This window comes from Melanotaenia boesemani, chromosome 3 (assembly GCF_017639745.1).
Source record: "Melanotaenia boesemani isolate fMelBoe1 chromosome 3, fMelBoe1.pri, whole genome shotgun sequence".
Classification (NCBI taxonomy): domain Eukaryota; kingdom Metazoa; phylum Chordata; class Actinopteri; order Atheriniformes; family Melanotaeniidae; genus Melanotaenia; species Melanotaenia boesemani.
Genome location: NC_055684.1, coordinates 37,197,892 through 37,217,128, shown reverse-complemented (window position 1 = coordinate 37,217,128; position 19,237 = coordinate 37,197,892). Strand labels below are relative to the sequence as shown.

Sequence of the window (19,237 nt, the reverse complement as noted above, 5' to 3'; positions counted from 1 at the left end):
ACTGAGGATTTATAATCTGGAGCTGAGAAATGCAAAACGATCTTTTTTTTTCTGACATCATTGCTAAGAACAGCAAAAATGCTCGCGCCTTGTTCATTACTGTTGACAGGCTAACTAATCCTCCTGTGTCAGTAACCCCAGAACTTCTATCCAACCGGGCTTGCAATGAGTTTGCTTCTTTCTTTACTGACAAAATTCAGAAAATCAGGCAGTCAGTGCTTCCATGCCAAAGGCAGGACACATGTCCCTGTCTCCACTCAGAGACATGAACACCATGACACACTTTTCTCCAATTAGTTCTAAAAACCTGGATGAGATCATTGGCCATCTGAAAACCACCACTTGCTGTCTTTGTGCCCTGCCAACCAGGCTTTTTTTAAGAACGTATCATGATGCATGGCCTTAGGTGTCTTACAGATTATAAACATGTCTCTGGTTTCAGGTGTCTTCCTACGGATCCTAAAAACAGCCGTCATCAAGCTTCTAGTGAAAAAGAAAAATTGACTCGTCACTCATGAGCAGCTACAGGCCAATTTCAAACCTCCCCTTTCTTAGCAGGGTTGTAGAAAAAGCTGTCTTTCAGCAGCTACACAACTTCCTGATATTAAATAATGTTCTGATGTCTACCAGTCAGGTTTTCAGCCACACCACAGCACTGAGACACTCTAGTAAAAGTCTTTATTGACATCCGTTTGAGCATGGATATAGCGAAAACTTTTCAGTCCTTGTACTGCTAGATGTCAGTGCTGCATTTTACACGGTCAACCGGAACATCTTACTATACTGGCTGAAAAACTGGGTTGGACTTTCTGGCACTGCGATTAATTGTTTTGAGTCCTATTTAAAAGACAGAGACTATTTTGTGTCTATAGGTAACCATAAATCTGAGCAAACCAAAATAACCTGTGGAGTTCCCCAAGGCTCCATCATGGGGCCACTGCTGTTCAACATCTACATGATGCCACTTGCTCACATTATGAGAAACAAAAAAATATGTTACCAAAATTATGCTGATTACACAAAAATCTACGTATCCATCTCACCAGGAGGCTACAGTCCGATCCAAACTCTTGTCAACTACATCAATCAAATTAAAGATTGGATGTGCCAGAACTTCCTTCAGTTAAATGAAGACAAAATAATAATAATAATAAATTAAATAATATTTTTTGAAGCCAAAGTAGAAAAATTAAAAGTCAGTACTCAGCTTCAAACAGCAAAGTTCAAAACTTAGTTCAATGTTTAAGGTGAAGCACTTTGAATTGTCTTGTACATGAAGTGTGCTATACAAATAAACTTTGCTTGTCTTTCTTCCACTTATACATTTAGTTTTTTTCTCCCCCTTTGGGTGGGATTTGTTTCTTTCCCAGAGTCTAATCAGTTTACATCCTTGTTTTGAAAATGCCCTGTTCATTCTGTTATTAAGAAGAACTATTGGACGATCAATCTTCCATTTGCATAATGCGGCCTGTAAGCAAACAGTCTATCAAATGATCCCCAGCTCACTTTACTAGAAGATTTACAGAGAGCTGGTTGATTTAAACAGAAAAGCATTTCCATCCTAATGAGACAGATGCAGAAAGTGCAAGTATTCTGCCATAGCAGTAAAGTAGTGGAAGGGTCAGAGGAGCATGGAATAAATGAAGCAAGCATATAATTACAGGAGGATTGAGACTCGTACCCCTGAACCTGAGGTCAGATTCAGAGTCATTATTCTGTGTTAATCTTTGCCTGTTCCCTGAAAGAGCGAGCTGAGGTTTGATTAGAAATGCATAAAATATTGTTTGGCTTCATAATCACACAGCTTTTCAGAAACTTCTGGGCATTTGCAATGAATACCCCGGTACCTGCAGACATCAAAAGAGCCCCTGTGCTGTGATGTGATTATTTTCAATTTGGTTTTTAATTCAAATTAATTCTCAGAAATGTTACAAAAGGGGCTTTCACCATAAACAACCTCAGATTCATTCAGATGAAACTGGAAGGCAGGCAAAATGTAGGAGGGCTACAGTATAACTGCTAACAGCGTTTGGGCCTGGTGTTAAATCTTCTCATATTCAAAATATTAGAAACAGCTTCTAGATGTTTCATTTCATGACTGTTTTTGACTGTGCATGTGTGTTCTTGGTACATCAGTAAATGGTTTATGTGAATCACTGTGTGTGTTTGTGTGTATTGCCTATTTGGACAAATCATCTTTTTCTGTTGTGTGGTTTCTTTTTTTCTCTTATGTGGGCACAAAAGCAACAGCTCCTACACAGCTTGCAAAGAAATAAAAATATTTCTTTATTTCTATCAGCTTTCTGCAGACATGTTACTCTAGTAAGCTACTCTAAGAACTGAAAAAAGCTTTGATGTTGCAAAAAAGAAAAAAAAAATCATAAATTGGGTCTGAGAAGACACAAAACTAGTTAGATTTTTTAAACTCCAGCTAAGGGATCAGATCTTCTCCTGACAGGCTAAAGGTTTGAGTCTAATCGTGTCATCAGTGCTGTGAGAGCTCAGTGGGATGTGACAAAGACAAAGACTCATGATCCTTTCTTTAAACCTTTCCAAAGACTTATTTTTGTTCATCCATCAGATAGATTTTCACTCACAAAACACAAACGGACACAAGGATGATGATGAAAATTTCATGCATTATTTTTTTTTTATGTCCCTTCTCTCAGGTTTTGGGGTAGTGGGAGAAAAATGCTGGACCTCTCAAGCCTTATTTCTTTACCCCCCCCCCCCCCCCCCCCCCCCCCCCCCAGATCTAACTCAAATGTACCATTAAAACCTGTCATGCTCTGCTATGTATGCCTGCAGTCAAACAGAAGGGTTCATTCCCCATCAGTGATCAGCAGTGAGCAGGCATCTGCATGTGCATCTTGTTGAAAGAGTTTACTGATACAGCAACTACATGACAACACAAAGTGGGAGCATGTGTGTATATTAGGGCATCAGCATGTCTGTGTCCACAGTGAGGCTCAGGGCTTGCATATCGCATACAGTGGGATAAAGGCAGTGGTGCAGTGATGAGCGCCTAAGCCGAGAACTGGTCCAGCGAGGCTAGAGAGATATTAGCGTTTGACTTGTTGAAAGGGATGTTCTTCACTCGGAGCCTCGTTGGCTCTGACATAACTGGGACATAATTCTCCTTGTCAAAGCTAATAATCAATTCCCACTATGAGGATAATCTGACAGTAGACCCCCACCGAGGATGATGCCTCATAAGGCAAGCTGTCGTCACATTGCTGTGTATTTATAACAGCCAAAGCAGTTACCAGTAGCAAGTGAAAAACCCCCATGTGGCCCGTCTCCACAAGTCAGTAAACACTCGACAATGAGACTGATCTTCGCTGGGCTTTGATGTCGGAGTTTGATGCTAATGACCAATAATAGAGCACATCAGGGAGACTGCCTGTTTCTGCAAACTTTCCTAAAGATTAGGGAGTGTTCGTTCCTGCAGGCTCTGTATGTGTCCAAACCAACTGACCTCTGAAGAGCTGCTTTTGATTTGTCACATCAGTGTGCAGGCTATTTATACATATATATATATATATATATATATATTTATATATATATTTTTTTTTCCTATGGATACATAACCTGTGTATGATACTGTGGCAGCAGGTGTCCCCCAGGGGTTGGTGAGATGAGCTGGGCTGCAGCATCATTCCTCATCTGGACGGAACATTAATAATGAGGGGACCTGGGGAGAAAGCTCCATCTGGGCCAGGCTGGTGCACTGCTGAGGGGACAGACCACTGACTCCACAAGTCTATAATCCCTCAAATGGTGCAGAGCCAGCCCATGGGGCTCAGTTGACAAACATACAACTTTCAGGTGTAGCTAGTCTAGATGAAACGCCCCCTGCCCCCCGTTTCCCCTGTGTCCACATATTGCTACATTTACAGAAAATATTCTGTACTTGACTCTGTGTGTACCTGATACTTATGACAACAAATAATCATGTCCACCATTTAGTATTCTGTGGATGTTAAACAATAATCAAAATGCCCTGATACACTTTCAACTACATGGAAATAATCCAACTACTAAATGCAGAAAGCTGAACTAAAAGTAGAAAACATTAAAAGGTAAAGACAATATGACTCTTATTGCTCAATAATGTCAGAGCACTCCTCAGTGACCTGTCATTTCTACTTGTATTATCTTTCTTTTTTTAGTACTTGTTAGTCAATGAACTAACAACAAAGGTTATTTCACCCTGTAAACTTGGTGCAGAGAGACATGAGGTATTTACAGCAGCACCTACCTCTTTACATGTAAACCTCTATCAGAAATAGCTTGATTTGTGTGTCTTTTGTCCATTTATTTAGCTCTTCTCAGCCCAAGACCAAATAAATAAATAAACACATCAAGTGATGCTCACCTTTTTTTTACATTTATCTAAGATTTTAATTCTAACATTTAATTTGTAGGCAAGAAAATGTCTGATGTTTAAGTTTTTATTTATTGAGCTGTATAACATCAACAGTGAAAAATAACAGCAAGTACTCATTTGTTAAGTGACAAGCAACAGGGATTCTGCCAAAGTACCTGGCATCCTTGAGATACGTGCACAGTATCTCTTGGCGTTGATGTACTGATGCACTGACTGCTTCAGTCTTGGACAGCCAACACAGACAGTGTTTGGAGTACTTATTATGACCAAGCTATTAGATCCATGCAAGGTGGATGGAGGGGAGGTGGTGAGAAGTCACAAGACCTACAAACATGAGACGTGTCTTCAAAACCACTTTTAGTTCTATGTCTTTACTTGCTTTTTCATTTATACAATGTTTACATTTGATTCATTTCATGCACTGTTTGGTTAAGTTTGGGCATCACAACTTGACTAGGTTTAGGAAACACAATGCCCCAGTCAGGTGTCGGCAGTATGACTGTTTGACTAAGGGAAGGAATCTACGCTACTTGGTCAGGATATGTTATGATTGCATTTAATATATGACATCATAATAATTAAGCATGTTAGAAAATAAACAACCTCACTATGTTTAATTTAAAGTTTGTAAAACTAGTGGCAATAATGACCATCTGCATCACTATATGATGCCAGGGGGTTTGGACAAAACTGCAGAAATTGACAGCATTTGAGTTTGAGTGGGCTGAAAGAAAACACGATCTGCATGAATATCCAAAGTTCTCTGTGGAGGAGTTGTTCTAATTCACATTCGAGGATCCTTTGGAGTGTCAATTGTGGCTAACCAGTCTTGTAAGCCCACCAAGCAGGCCTGTCTACACCATTCTCCAAATACCTAATAATGAAGATATTTTGATGTACTTTTTTTTTTTTAAGAGGGCAGTCAGAGGGATGACTTTGATCTTAGGTAAAGGTAGAGGTGAAAGGCTCGAGACTGAGGGGTGATAAATGAGCTCTGTGGAGTGAAGGGGCATCACAGTTCTGTCTCAGTAGACTTGTGACTTCCTGTCAGGATTTTTTTTTTTTTTTTCATCTTTGGAGCTGTCTCTTCCAGATTGTTTTTTTCAGTTGAGGTAATTCAGGTGCACTAGCCTGAAGCCTTCCTGACTCTTTATTAGTTATTCATTTCCATCAGCCTGAGAAGCCTTGAGCTATGTGATCTGCAACGTGCTCCCTGTTCAGGTGTTCATCAACCGAACTAGATCATCTTTTGTCTCCTATTATGTCCCGAAGCACAGCACAACATGGTTCTTCATGGTTGAATGTACTTTTGTTATTAGAAATACCAAACAGACAGCAAGAAATTTTATATTTTTAATGAAATGTGATTCCTCATCTGATGTGTGAAGTACTTTAAAGTTAAAAATAAAACTAATTTAAAACATCTTTTATTGCTAATATTTAATGGCCATTGTCATAAGATTTCAGTCTTGACTGTAAGGCAGGGTTGTCAAACTCAAATACACAGTGGGCCAAAACAAATAAAGTTGAGGACGTTTTAAAAACCTTTTAAAATCAAATCAAATCAAATCAAATCAAATCAAATCAAATTTTGTTAATAGAGCACTTTTCATGCACAAAGCAACACAGAGTGCCGTACGTAATAAAAACAAATTATGCATATTAAAAACAAAATTTAAAAGCCTTCACAAACCAAAGAATATAACAAAAATTAAAAAGGCACACACTATCACACACAAACTCATACACATACAAACAAAGCGCATGTACACTCCTCCCACCCGCCCAGACCCCATTCTGCACAAACATGAACTCCCATCACTAATTACTGTCTCCAAACTGAATGAAAGTATAAAAATAATAAGAAAATGAAAACAAAATTACCTTATTGCACACACTGAACCTGGAACTAAGTGAGCCTTTTATAAAACAACCTTAATCATAAAATAAATTAAAATAAAAGTCTGTTCAAATCTGTTGCATTTATTTCTTATGGCTCTATATGCATTTCCTTTTTCTTTCTAAAATCAAGTGAAAACACGTTCTAAAAATAAATAAATAAATAAATATTTGGGGAACTGCTACTGAATAATTAAGGTTCTGATAGCAGTGTGAATAAATGAATTTCTGTAGATTTTTTTTCTAATAGGGTGTACTTTAGAACAGCAGCCTGATGGTACCAGCTGGAAATAACTGTAGAGGATGGACAGGATCAGTTGTAATGTGTTTGGCTTTCCTTTCTATTGCTTGTGTTTGGAGTACAGATAATCAAGTTTGATTGTCACCAATTATTTTGCTTGCTTGATTAATGACCTGGAAAAGATTTGCTTTGGTCTGGACAGATGTAAAACTGAACCAAGATGAAATATCAAACATGATAACTGATTTAAACAGCTGTTAACGCGTCCTTTCTAACATTAAAATCCTTAAGTTGCCACAGCAGAAAAAATAGTTTTTTTTCACAGAGTCACTGTGTTGGGAGCACAGACGGATGTCAAGCTCCATACCCAAGCAGTGTTGGGGTAGTTACTCTAAAAAAGTAATTAATTACTAGTTACTCATTACTTCTGTAAAATTACTTTACTCGTCACTGCATTTGAAAAGTAACGTCACTACTTATTACTTTACCATTTCTTAATTCTCCGTGTAGACATGGACAAACATCATAGCTGAATCATCACTGACTGTCTGCAGAGTGTTTACTGTGTATTGTAAACAAAATGGTTTTGAAACCATAAGAACAACATCCCTGTCTGTGGGAAGAAATTTGTCTCATAATCATTTTATCTAGTATTTTATTAAACCTGAGTGATTTAATAGTCGACAGGGGGAGCATGTTGGTTGGCTACGTCATGCAAATCGATCTCTATGGCAACGTGTCCAGGCAAGCACACACACAGGCAGCAGCGTGCACGTACCACTTAAAACACATCAGAACTTTACACATAGGCAAGCACAGCTCGGGTAACACAGAAAAACACGTTACTGTAGTCCAATAAAGTCATTTCATTACTGATATTTAAGTGTAATGCATTACTTCGTTACCCAAAAAAGTAATATCATTACTGTAACACGTTACTCCCAACACTGTGCCCAAGTATGTAAAAACATCAACTTGCTCCTCTGCCTGGCCATTTAACTTCATGGGTTCGAAGGGCTGATAATGAGAATTAAATGTTCGTTTTCCTTCTCAGCATCTTTGTCCTTGAGCCCATGACCTTATTCACCTGATGGTGGTATGCTGAAAGGGAATTCATGTCCTTGATGGAAGCAACCAGGGCCATGTCATCAGCATACTTGAAAAGTAAGACGTTTCTATCATTTCATGAGATGTAATTTATGTAGACTAGGAAAAAAATATGAGATAAAACACATCCCAGGTACACCTGTGTTTAAAATCCTGTTTTGGGGTTTAATAACATGCCGGGGTCGATGTACAGAAGGTTAACCTTTAATTGCACATTCTACATTTTATTATGCTGCACAGTTACTGGCTTAATTTTCACATAATATCAAAATCTGTTGTAGTAATTAAATAGATTTAGTAGATTATCTAGATTATTATACTAACCCAGGACCCAGTAAATCTGACCCATAGTTTTCTGTGGATATGAATTGTTTAGAAGAGAGGTTACCAAAACCTTTTAGTCTCTGACCCAAATAATGGTAGTTGGACACACTTGGGACCCCCAACTATTTAAATTGAAGTTTAGAAGCCAAAATATAAACAAGAGTACAATAAGAACACAAACAACCTGAGCTATTTTTATCCACTTCTGATGACTATTTTTATCTTTTGTAACAATTATAGTGAAACTATTCTATATGAAATGATCTTTAAATTTAATTTGTTTTCTGAAGACTATCTTCAGACTGTCCACTCTGTGTCTCACAGATGACTGTAGGGTCCCCAGTTTTTACTTTGGAGTAACAAAGACTTTTGGAAAATGATAGCGCACATGTGATCACTATCAGGCTGCCAGATACGGAGCAGCAAAGTAAATGACAAAATAAATGAGAGAACACTATGCATATGAAGGGTATACACACATTCAGTCCTTGCAAAAAAAAGAAAGGAAAAATAAAATAAACAGAAAGAATAATAATAATAATAATAAGAGAAGAAGAAGAAAGAAGAAAAGCAGAAGAAGAAGAAGAAGAAGAAGAAGAACTACAGACACTATAAGCCTTAACACCACCTTCAATGCTTTGGCCTAAAACAATCATATAAAAATTGTATTTATCACGACTATACTGGTGACCTGTCTTCAGTTAAGTGTCCATTGTAGCTTACAGATTATAAGAAAGAATAATAAAGCCATGAAGGTTCTGGATTCACAGTGACTGATTTGTTCCCTTCAATTTTACTTCAGAAATAGCATGTATGTACAGAAGACCATTCAGTTTGCTTTGTGACATCACAGTCAGACTTTAAAAGATCACTTTTAAACCCATGATTATTGGGAAATCTGGTCAGTCCACATAAGACCAGAGCATATTTGATTGGATTGTACATTAATGCTGCATACAAGCTCTTCTTTCACTCAACAGAATTCACTCATGAATGGTCAGCAGCAGCATTATTACTAGAACACATTTGGTTATCTCACCATCCACACAGGAGGGTTTGTTGCGTGTCGTCCCGGCCACTTTCCCAGGTAAACAGGAGCACTTGACTGTCTGAGAGCGCTCTTCAATACGATTCTTGTTACAGCATCGGTGGGCAGCGATCACCTGACACGTTCCACCCTCTGAGAGACATAAACAGAGAAGACACATGTCATGAAAACATAAAAGGATGCTCGTGCTGATTTCATCTTCATATGTGTTTTTAAAACAAATCTTCAGCAGGCAGCTAAACTGTGAATAAAAGATGGGCTTAGGGAAAATCAACTACACACACTGTATCATGTGAGGCAAGCGGCGGTACAATCACTGGGCACTTACACTGTAAGTATGTGTAACAAATTGGCCCTCAAGGAATCTCAATTATGTCATCAAATTGCCTCTCAGTCAGGGCTGGCTGTCCTCACTCCATACCAATCAGCTTGTGATGACTATCATGAAGAACATTACACACTCAGTATGCATTAAACCATTTTTTCTCTCTTCCATATGTTATCAATATAACCAAAAAGGTGATGAATCATTTGAACACATAGTCATTAAGACATTGATCACTGATATAGCTGACTCTTCTTTGTGCAAACACAAACTCCGGCAACACCACACTAATGCATTATCTCTAAAGTGTAGGTGACATCAATCAGAGCAAATGCAGTCCAATATGCCCCAGTTTGACAGAGGAGAGTCAAAAGAAAAGGTGATTTGTGCCAATGGCAGCGGTGGGTCAAAATAACAATAGGGAAAGTTGCCCAAGGGAGGGTGAAGGGGTGCTGGAGCTGAGGGACACCCTAAAATGAGTGAGACAGGCAGGGAAAGAGAGCTAGAGGACAAGGTGTATCTGGCTGCCAGGGACTGGCCATGCCAGTGAGTAATGAGGGAGCCACTGGAAGTGCCCTCTTCACACAATTATAAAGCAGGAGGCTAATGCAGCCAATGGAGCTGCAGGAGAAAGGCCCTTCATCACCACTCTCCCCCATCCTTAGGCCCCAGGAAAAACTCTTTATCTTCCTATGACAGCCTCAGCAACGGAGACCGGCTTCCAACAATTAAACTGGAGCTCATCCCAGGACAGGAGAATGGATAAGAAAAGAAACTTATTCTCTCCAAAATACACACTGGAGAGCAGAAAATGACAACCAAATGCTACACTTCATTTGGATTAGTCATTCTTTTATCTGAATATACCAAATTTTAAATGGAACTTCCTGCTAGGAAGAAAAGATGCATTAGACTGTGCTGGCATGACAACAACCCATGTGCGTTGTCTTGCTGGGTTGTTGTGTAAATGTTTCAAATAGCTTGGGTGATGAATGAAGGAACCGAGCACCCGGGAGTTCAGACAACTTTGGCAACAGTTTTCTTTTTCCATTCCCATCAATGTCTGCCTTGGCGAGACCAAAGTCCGAAGAGTTTGGGATTAAAAGGCAAACATTTGCAGTCCTGCCAGACCCAGCTGTCGTGCACTATTAATGTCACTCTCTCAGCACTATTGTTAGATATTTCTGGGCAGGGGTGTGCTAAAACCTTGAACTACACAATGTGTTGAATATTTTACCGTCAGCTTCCTGACCTGCAGACTTACTTTCAAGTTGAAACAGATCACTAAATAAATGAGAGGTTTATGTTGCGTGGCAAATTGCTGAACTGAACTGAATCCCCTAGCAAGGCCCTGCCTCTGATCTGGAGGTGAGCCCTGCTGAGCTCTAACAGCAAAAAGCTGACCAGGCACCACATAAACTGTATCACATCCACAGAGCTTGTATAAGTGCTACATACTCTTTTTGTTATAACTCAGATTAGAGATAATGAATGTAATGTATAAATCCCCATTTTATCACATAACTGCAAGTAAGTGAGAAATAATTAACTTATTACACATAATTATATCCATATCACCTGACTGGGATAAACCAGGGACTGCTCTGACTGACTTCTTAGACAATAACTAAATAAATAAATAACAGAATTATCTGATGTATTTCACAGTAAGAACAACTGATCTATAAAAAAAGTATAGGTTGGGGGATTTTGATGGCAAATATAAATGCATCCTTACTGGATGTGCTTTCCCATTTTAGATGGTTGTGTCAAGAGTTACCTGCTAATGATGTACAGTAGTAGTTTTGTGAAACAAGCCAGCGAACAATTACGTTATGCTGCTCACATCTAGATGACCTTATTGTTTTACAGTAACTGTCTGTTTTTCACTGAGCTCAATGTTTTAGAAGCTGAAGTGAAGACCTGGTTGAGTTTTGATGTTGTGACCCTGCCCCATTCGTTCACTACAGTTGGGTCAAATATACAGGTTAGCAGCGAGGCTACATAGCAGGTTTCAGTGAAGAAATAACAGTTCCTGGAAAGATCACAGCACACCACATTATTAGGTACCTCAAACCATGCTGAGTGTCTGCTGGAGGGTGATGTGATTCTGTTTTTACCAGAGCAGAACTGAGCAGTTGTTCACATCTCACTAACATTTCACTGACTCTGCTGGTGTTGGATGTCTGCTTGGCCAACATGTGATATCATAATTTGATTTACTGTAAATTAAACCAAGTAAACTTATCATTTTGGGGTATAGAGTATATCCTTCTTCTTGATTTGTCCAATAATTAGGAAACAGTACTAATGTGTATAACTACTGTCAGACACAAGTCCCCTCGATCAGGTCTTATTATCAGTTGGGAAAATATTTTTAAAGTCTAAAGTGAGATGCCTTTGACACTTTTTAGTGAACCATTGATTCATTAACAGCCATGGTTTATTATTACTTCTACATTTTAACATATGTTAACCTGCACACTGTCCCAACAGGTGATGTCTGGCTCTATTTGTCTGCAACTGAAAATGAACAATGTACTAATGAACCAGTGTATCGGAGTATGGAGCATGGTTGCGGGAAGTGAATGCTCTGTCTGAAATTATGCAGTGGTCCAGTTTAAATGTTTTAGGCACACATTTGACATATTTGACTTAGTCAGCTTTAATAATTAGTTTAGACTAATAAATACAGGCAGCACGATGAAGTCCTCATTTTGTATTATTGATATTTGTACATATACAAAGCACTCCTGGAGGAAGAAATTCTCTTACATGATAATTAGACAGCAACTTCTTTTACACTGACAATAGCACATCCACAAATCTAAAAGTAGTTTGGGGTTATTTTAAAGGAGTCTAGAACTGGATTTAAAAAACAAAAAATTACAGAAATCATCATCCATTATGTGCACATTTTGTATTTTCCAGGTGATTTTGCATCTAAAAGTAGATTAAAAGGCACATTGAAAACGACTATTGTTATACAACTATATGCAAATATGAATAATAAAGTCATCATCAGTACTATCCATGACACACAAATACATGTCAGTGTTTGTACTGAGGTGGAAATTAGGTGTGAACCAGCTGATTTCTGAAGGAGAGCGTGAATAGCATCATGATTACTTTACTGGATCAGCCACAAGTGCCACTTAAATGACAAATGACTTCTTGGTCTAAACATAATCCTAGTTAGGTAGTTGGTAGCTCAGGATGAGGCAAATTACTCTTTATTATGTGCATTTTAAATAGAAGGTGTGTGTATTTAAGCATATGACATCAGGCTGTATTTAATAGTGGATATTTTCCACTCAGGTGCGCAGTAGTGATTATGTGTGCATTCTGGTACGATCTGGGACAACAGCGACTTGAGACTGCAGTTGTGATGGATGTAGTGCTTGGAGCCTGTCAGGCAGCTAAAGGGGTTAAACTAACTTGCAAAGATGGAGTAGGTGGCTGTGCACTCTAGCCCTTGGTGAGGAGAGGTGAAGGGCATCAATGAGTCCATCGACTGGTCATTTTTCTCTCGGCAGCCTACAGTGACAGCAGTCATTAAATGACTGGATGCGGTGATTATGTTTAAGGAAATCAATGCTTCATTGTTTTCCGCTTAGCCCAATGGCCAGTTACGAGCTGTTAATGAGGCGGGTTGTAAAATGTGGAGATAGATAGGAGAACAAGTAACAGGAGCTTGAGAAAAAAGCTATGACTCATATCAAACATTACAAAGTTTGATGATACTGATGAGTCAGATACGTCCTAAGAAGGTAAAAATACAAGCCTGAATGACCTTTGACACATATATAAATATTGTAGACATTCCTAGCACACACATTGTCTTTTATGGCTCAACATGGGTTTGACAGTGCGCATTATAGCCCCTTTCAGACATGCACACAAGTAAACATGTCCATCATTTCTGAATGAGTACCTGAGCGCTTTTTAATAATACATTACAGACAAAACATAGCAACAGCTTTGCATCTCTTTCAACACATTCTGAAGGGCATACAGTCACTTTAACAGAAAGGCCAGCAAAGAAGTAGGGGTTCATTTATTATTATTCCCAGCAGATCCCATCTAATGCTGGTGCTGTTGTATACACACCATACTTCTATGAATAATGGGATTTACTATGACACATAATATGACATGTTGCCAGGAAACTCTAACTTGGACATTTTGTCTTTACTGATGTACTCAGTAATAAACACAGCATCTCCATCACTATTCTGGGTATGAATGAAGCCATGAGGAACCTCAAAATTAAGTGACCCATGTCAAAATGATAGTCCTTCCCTTTTTTTACAGACTGATGACGCTGTTAACGTTACAGATTCTTACAAACATGTAGCCTCAGTAGTGTGTGCAAAGTGAGTAGTGGCTTTCAATTACAATATGTTGACCTGCAGGTGTGTTGCTAAATCTCATGTATATTTTGTAGCTTTATAAGGAGAAAAAACAAATATGAAGGTATCTAATGTAAAATAAAACCTACTTTCTCCTAAAATAGACTGCGGACTGCAGGATCTGTCAAGCAGCTTTAAATTACTGCTGTCTCTGATGATGAAACTCTCAAGCCGACAGAGAAATGCTATCTGCTGGAGAAGATAAATTTCATTCCTTCCAAGAATCTGACATGGAAGTTGGTGATTATGTGGCTGATGGACAAATTACATAACTGAGGGGTAGCGTGAAGTTCTCTGTGTTGTAAATGGCAAAAGTCTTTCATTAAAAACTTGCTTTAGAATAGGAAAGATAGAAGAGGGAGACCGGAAAGTGGGCTGCGATTATATTATGATTCAGTGCAGACAAATTTAGATGTTTTAAAACCCTGCAGACACTTTAGGTGGATCCCCATCAAGGACTAAAACACAGTCCCTGACTACATTATTGCTGTGTCTGTACTCAAGGTCACAGCAGCATGACGGATTATTGCACAGCAGCTAAATACTTCAAGCTTGCAAGAATCAAAGTGACAGTTTCGTTTCATTCCCTGAGTGACAAAGAACGTTGGCAAGTGATTGCTTTTTGATCTCAATGCACTGAAAATCTTTTTGATGAGGAAAAATGCAGGTGCCTGTGACGGTGTCATCACACCTTGCAAAAACAAACTGCATTACACCTTGACTCAGCTTCAGTGACAGCTGACAGCTATAATCTATGCAGAGTCGCCAAGAGCGCTAATTGCTGGCTCTTCATCAGAAAGCATGACTGTTCCCTCTTTCTCTCTCACTCCGTTTATCTCTCTATCTCTCAATGTGCTTCTCCCACTACTACAGTTATTAAGTAATGGCATATGGATGAAGGAAGGGACACAGCAGTTGGTGAAAATGTAAGCCTCTCAAGGACTCATTGTACAAGTTAATCAGTACACGCCTGCGGTTTCCCTCGAATGCTGTTGTGCATGTTTTGCTCTGCCAAGCAAGCAGGTACAGCCTCAACAACAGGTCCAGGTTTCTTTACTATCCTCCCTCCTGGGCTTGCTGTGGTTTCCTCTGCTTCTCTACAACTTACAGCTATCCACTGTCTTACAACTTTTAATTGTCAACTTACATTTCTGGAAGCTGCAAAAAATTATGGTTCCCATTGCCAGCAAATAAATGTAGATCTCTGTGGAGCTACAAAATGCAAATTCAGTTCTTATTCACAAACCAGTAACAGCTGCAGTTTACATTTCTGTTGAAAATGATGCACATTTGAAGGATGAATTGAGACTCTTGTAGTTGTCTTTCAGTGAGCCGGAGAAGTCAGTGCAGACCTGAACAGATTTCTAACAGATTGTTTATTGAGAAGACTTGTTTTCATGATTACGCCTGATGCACAGTTTTATTACATTTTAGATTTCAGCATCTAAAAACCCCTGCACTGTTTGTCTCGATTAGACCCCTGCACTGTTTGTCTCGATTAGATTCATGTGTTTAAGTTGGAAGAAAGAGAAAAAGGATATTAATGATTTGTTTCCTGAGGCAACGGCTTCAAAGTGGCTATGGTCCAGTTGTCCCATTGCATAAATGTTTAATGATCATCAGAATTTTTGCTTTTCATTATTTAAACATTAAGTTGGAAATTTTTGAACACTCCCCCTGATTACTTAGGATAATGTTTAAACATGCTACAAAGTACTGTCAAGTGGATTCAAAATGGAAGCCTTAGAGGCACTGCCAGGGCACAACTTTTTAAGTTCTTCCCTTTGGCAGCTGATAGAGTTTACATATTTTATTAGAAATTACACAACCCTCATTTACTTCTTAAATCCCTGCACTTCTTTAGCTGTACCAGTTAAAATGAAAAAAAGAGCAAAAAGAAACCCCAGAAAGGAGGAAAAATTAGGCTTTTCTTCTATGTTTCCAATGTAAAGTGTATCACTTCTTTGATGCTAATGGTGTCTGAATCACAGCCCATCAAATATGGAAGAGTTATGTTAAGCAGCAAGAATAAAATTTGATGTATTTATTTGTTGTTGTCTTCCAACGGCCTAATTTGTACTGTGTACTGATTCATGTCTGACACATTGCAGTGATGTGCTGCAAATGAATTGCTTGTACGGGATAAATAAAGTTTTCTGAATCTAAAACAAATAAATAGAGATACCACATGCATGCTACATATTTTTTGTATATGTGCTAAATTGGAGCTATGCTACATCAATCAGTAACCTCTGGGACTTAGAAATAAAGACAAGTGCCAGAACTGCAGTTTCTCAATTAGTCATTTGAGGGTGGCTCCCAAAGCCAGTCAAAATTCATCGGCCCCATGTTAAAATACCAAACTCATAATCTCGCCTCTGTTCTCCTTTGTGGCTTGTGATAATGGATTCCGGTGCGCATCCAAACTTTCCTCTAGCCTCCCTGAATTTTTTTGTTGTTCTTCTTTCAGGTACCTATCTGTACCAGAGGACTTAGAACTGGTTGCTGAGGCAGGCTTCGAGGCTCATCTGCAGCTTCTGCTCCAGCCTTAATCTCACTGTTCATGGATTTCAAGTCCAAAACTTTGATCATGTTTCCCAGTAAACTATTCCTTCTCCTTTACTGGTGAGGTTTTCTTTGAGTAGAAGCACGTTCAGAGACAAGAACATGATAATTTTCTTTCTACAATGAATTTACCATATACAAGAGTTAACACATACATTTAAACTGTGGACTTAATGCATAATAAACAATAAATAAATAATACACAATTAGGGCATGGTCACTATGAATGACAAATAAGTGTTGGTGCATCTACCCAGGGGAGATGCGTTGCTCCTTGTGTTAGATCCATCCCTTTTATTTCATGTCTGGCTCTAAAAACATAAAGTCGAATGACAGAACTGAACTTTGAGTGCAAATCATCCATTAACCATGGGGAATAACCACCCCAAAAAGTGCTGAATTGTGTAGTTTGGCTCAATGTTTGCTTTCTAACATATTTTGCACACTTGTCCACATGCTAGATCATTAGCTCATAATACTTAAAAAGTCCAGATTTGCAGAAGTATGCAGCAAACTAAGGTATAATATCAAGAAAACTTTCTATGTGTCACTGAACTTTTTTTTTATTAAAATGAATAAGAAATAAACGCATCCATTCTCTAGCCCTAGATTATTTAATTTATTTTCCATTTCATGCATCAGTATCATGTACTAGACTAGGTACTATCTGCTATGAAAAAAAAACAAGAACTCAGTTATTGAGCTGTATAATGTGATTAAAAATGTTTCTCACACAGAAGTGTTTTAATAGAGCACCAAGTTGGAGACTCTTGCACATGAATATTAAAAGTTAGCCTTGAGCCTTGAGAGGAAGCCTACAAGTTTTCACTATTCACGACTAAACACACTGAAAGCATTTGTAGGAACAACAGCTTTGGGACCTTTTATGGCTCTGAGTACTATCAAGAATAACAGATAAATTAATTTCAGGTATTGTTAAATGTTGTTTATGCACTCTAAAACCTTCTGACTCATATGTCACTTACGCATCAGGAGCTGAAGTGGATTCATCACTTATCATGAGCCCATCAGCGCCCTGTTGCAGTGATCCGAATGGCTTATCTGACCCTAGGCAGTGTGAGGGCTTCAGGCTGGTTTCTCGCTTACCCATCAATGGCCCAGATTTCACTATCCTCCTGAGACAGCATCACCCACAGTAACGGGAGTAGACAAACAAGTGGACAGCAGCTATAGTAATGCCTGGAGCTACCACAAACCTCAGGAAGGGAGTGTAGTAAAAGGGAGAAAAAAGACTCCAGACCTCAAGCTGATAGACAGGAACCACTGACCCAGCTATACAGAGCCACAGGAATGAATATTGTTTTTTCCCCTCTGCTGGTACTTCTAAATCTACCAGTATTCTCACAGAATACTGAATACTGGTCCAACTTGAAGCACCATGAAATGACCATGGCTGAAGTATGATGAATCAGAAACAAAAGACATAAAAAGAAAAATCTCATGGCCCTTGTTCATAACAGGCATTCTGCATGCATGAGGACCTGACTAGATTCTAGTTTACTGAACGAGATTAGCATCGTGCAGCAATTGCACCATTAATGGTAATAGTCTTGACATCTTTAACAGGTAATTCCATTAGTGCAAATAAAAGATGCGGGGTGCATGTTGGCCATGGCCCTGGTCGATTCTTAATCACCTGTATGGGTTTCCTCTCTTGCACCTATATGACTCCAATGCTCACATCTTTATGGTTATTAAAGTTAACGATTGCTGCGTGCCTCATTTACCAGGGCTCTATCAATACCAGTTCAGCACCATGAAATTACCCCACTCCAGAGGGAGCAGCGTGACAAACCGGATTAAGAATGCTCTCTAATACCCTGGCATATATAACTCTCCGTGTCATGGACCGCTGCAAGAAGACCCACTGCCAAGCTCAAGCCCAGTGGAGGGCGGGGAACGACAGGGACAGCTGACAACCATTAAAGCTTAAATGTCAATTCCAGCTTTCATTACTCTCATGGTTGTTCAGAACAGTGATGAATAATGATGACTAAAAGGTTAAAAAAAAAGAAAAAACACGTTTGAAGTTCTCTGAAGTTACCTTATAGATAGATAAGGGCAGCGATTTTGGTAAATATATGCAGGATGTAACCTACTTTTATAGTCTTTCAGTAGTAAGCATAACTTTTCTAGATTCTATATAAAATTATATATGAAGGGGGGCTTCTTTGCATTTTTAATATAATATTTAAAAAAGGGCTCCAATGAAGATAGAGATTAAATGTGCCTGTTCAGTTACACATTGCTTATCTTATTTTTATAGGTGAAGCCAGAAATAGACTTGTGCAATACCAGAGACTGCACGGTTACAAAAATGAGACTTTTTTTTTCATGAAGAAATGCATTAGATTAAGTTGTCAAACTTCTATTTATCTTGTTTGGTCATTTACTGTGGTTGTTTATCGTGCGCCTGTGTGCATCCAAACTTCTGTCACCAAAGTGAAAACCAACAAAACCACCAGTTTAAGCCTGCAGGTGCAGATCTTTTACTGCACCCTGAAGCACAGTTAGCAGTGCCTGACCTCTATTCAGCATCCATATGACATAGGTCACTGCTCACTCGAAACGAGAGTCGGATGGTAAGATGAGCAACTAAATTGTCCATTCAAAATCACAAAGCTACCTTTTAAAACAGCACAATAGAGCAGCCTTTGAAGGAAAGACAGAACCGGGGGGTGGGGGGGTTAGATTGAAAACAGGAACAAACTATGATGTGGGACTATTTGGTATTTGTTTGCTCAAAGGTCTAATTTGAAAAATACGTGACACAGACAGTCACAGAGTAGGAGATATTAGGTAAAAAACATGGTGGCCATCTCCATCAGCATTCATGCCATGCTGGAACTTCTGTGCTTGGGGTCTTAAATGGCATTGGACAGCAAGTAAGGTCTGCTTGAATTAC

At 38.8% G+C, this 19,237-nt stretch overlaps 1 protein-coding gene across 4 annotated transcripts in view; it reads right to left on the bottom strand.

Annotated features, from left to right (window-relative positions):
• The window catches only part of LOC121637341 (chemokine-like protein TAFA-1), a 118,419-nt gene that overhangs the window by 14,931 nt on the left and 84,251 nt on the right, over nucleotides 1-19,237 (bottom strand). For all 4 annotated transcript variants that reach the window (XR_006009829.1, XR_006009830.1, XM_041981435.1 and 1 more), the window contains exon 3: nucleotides 9,001-9,141. Coding sequence is in view for 2 of the 4 variants with exons in the window: in XM_041981435.1 (XP_041837369.1) it covers nucleotides 9,001-9,141 (141 nt within the window). In the remaining 2 variants the exon portion in view is untranslated. The remainder of the gene's footprint in view (nucleotides 1-9,000; nucleotides 9,142-19,237) is intronic.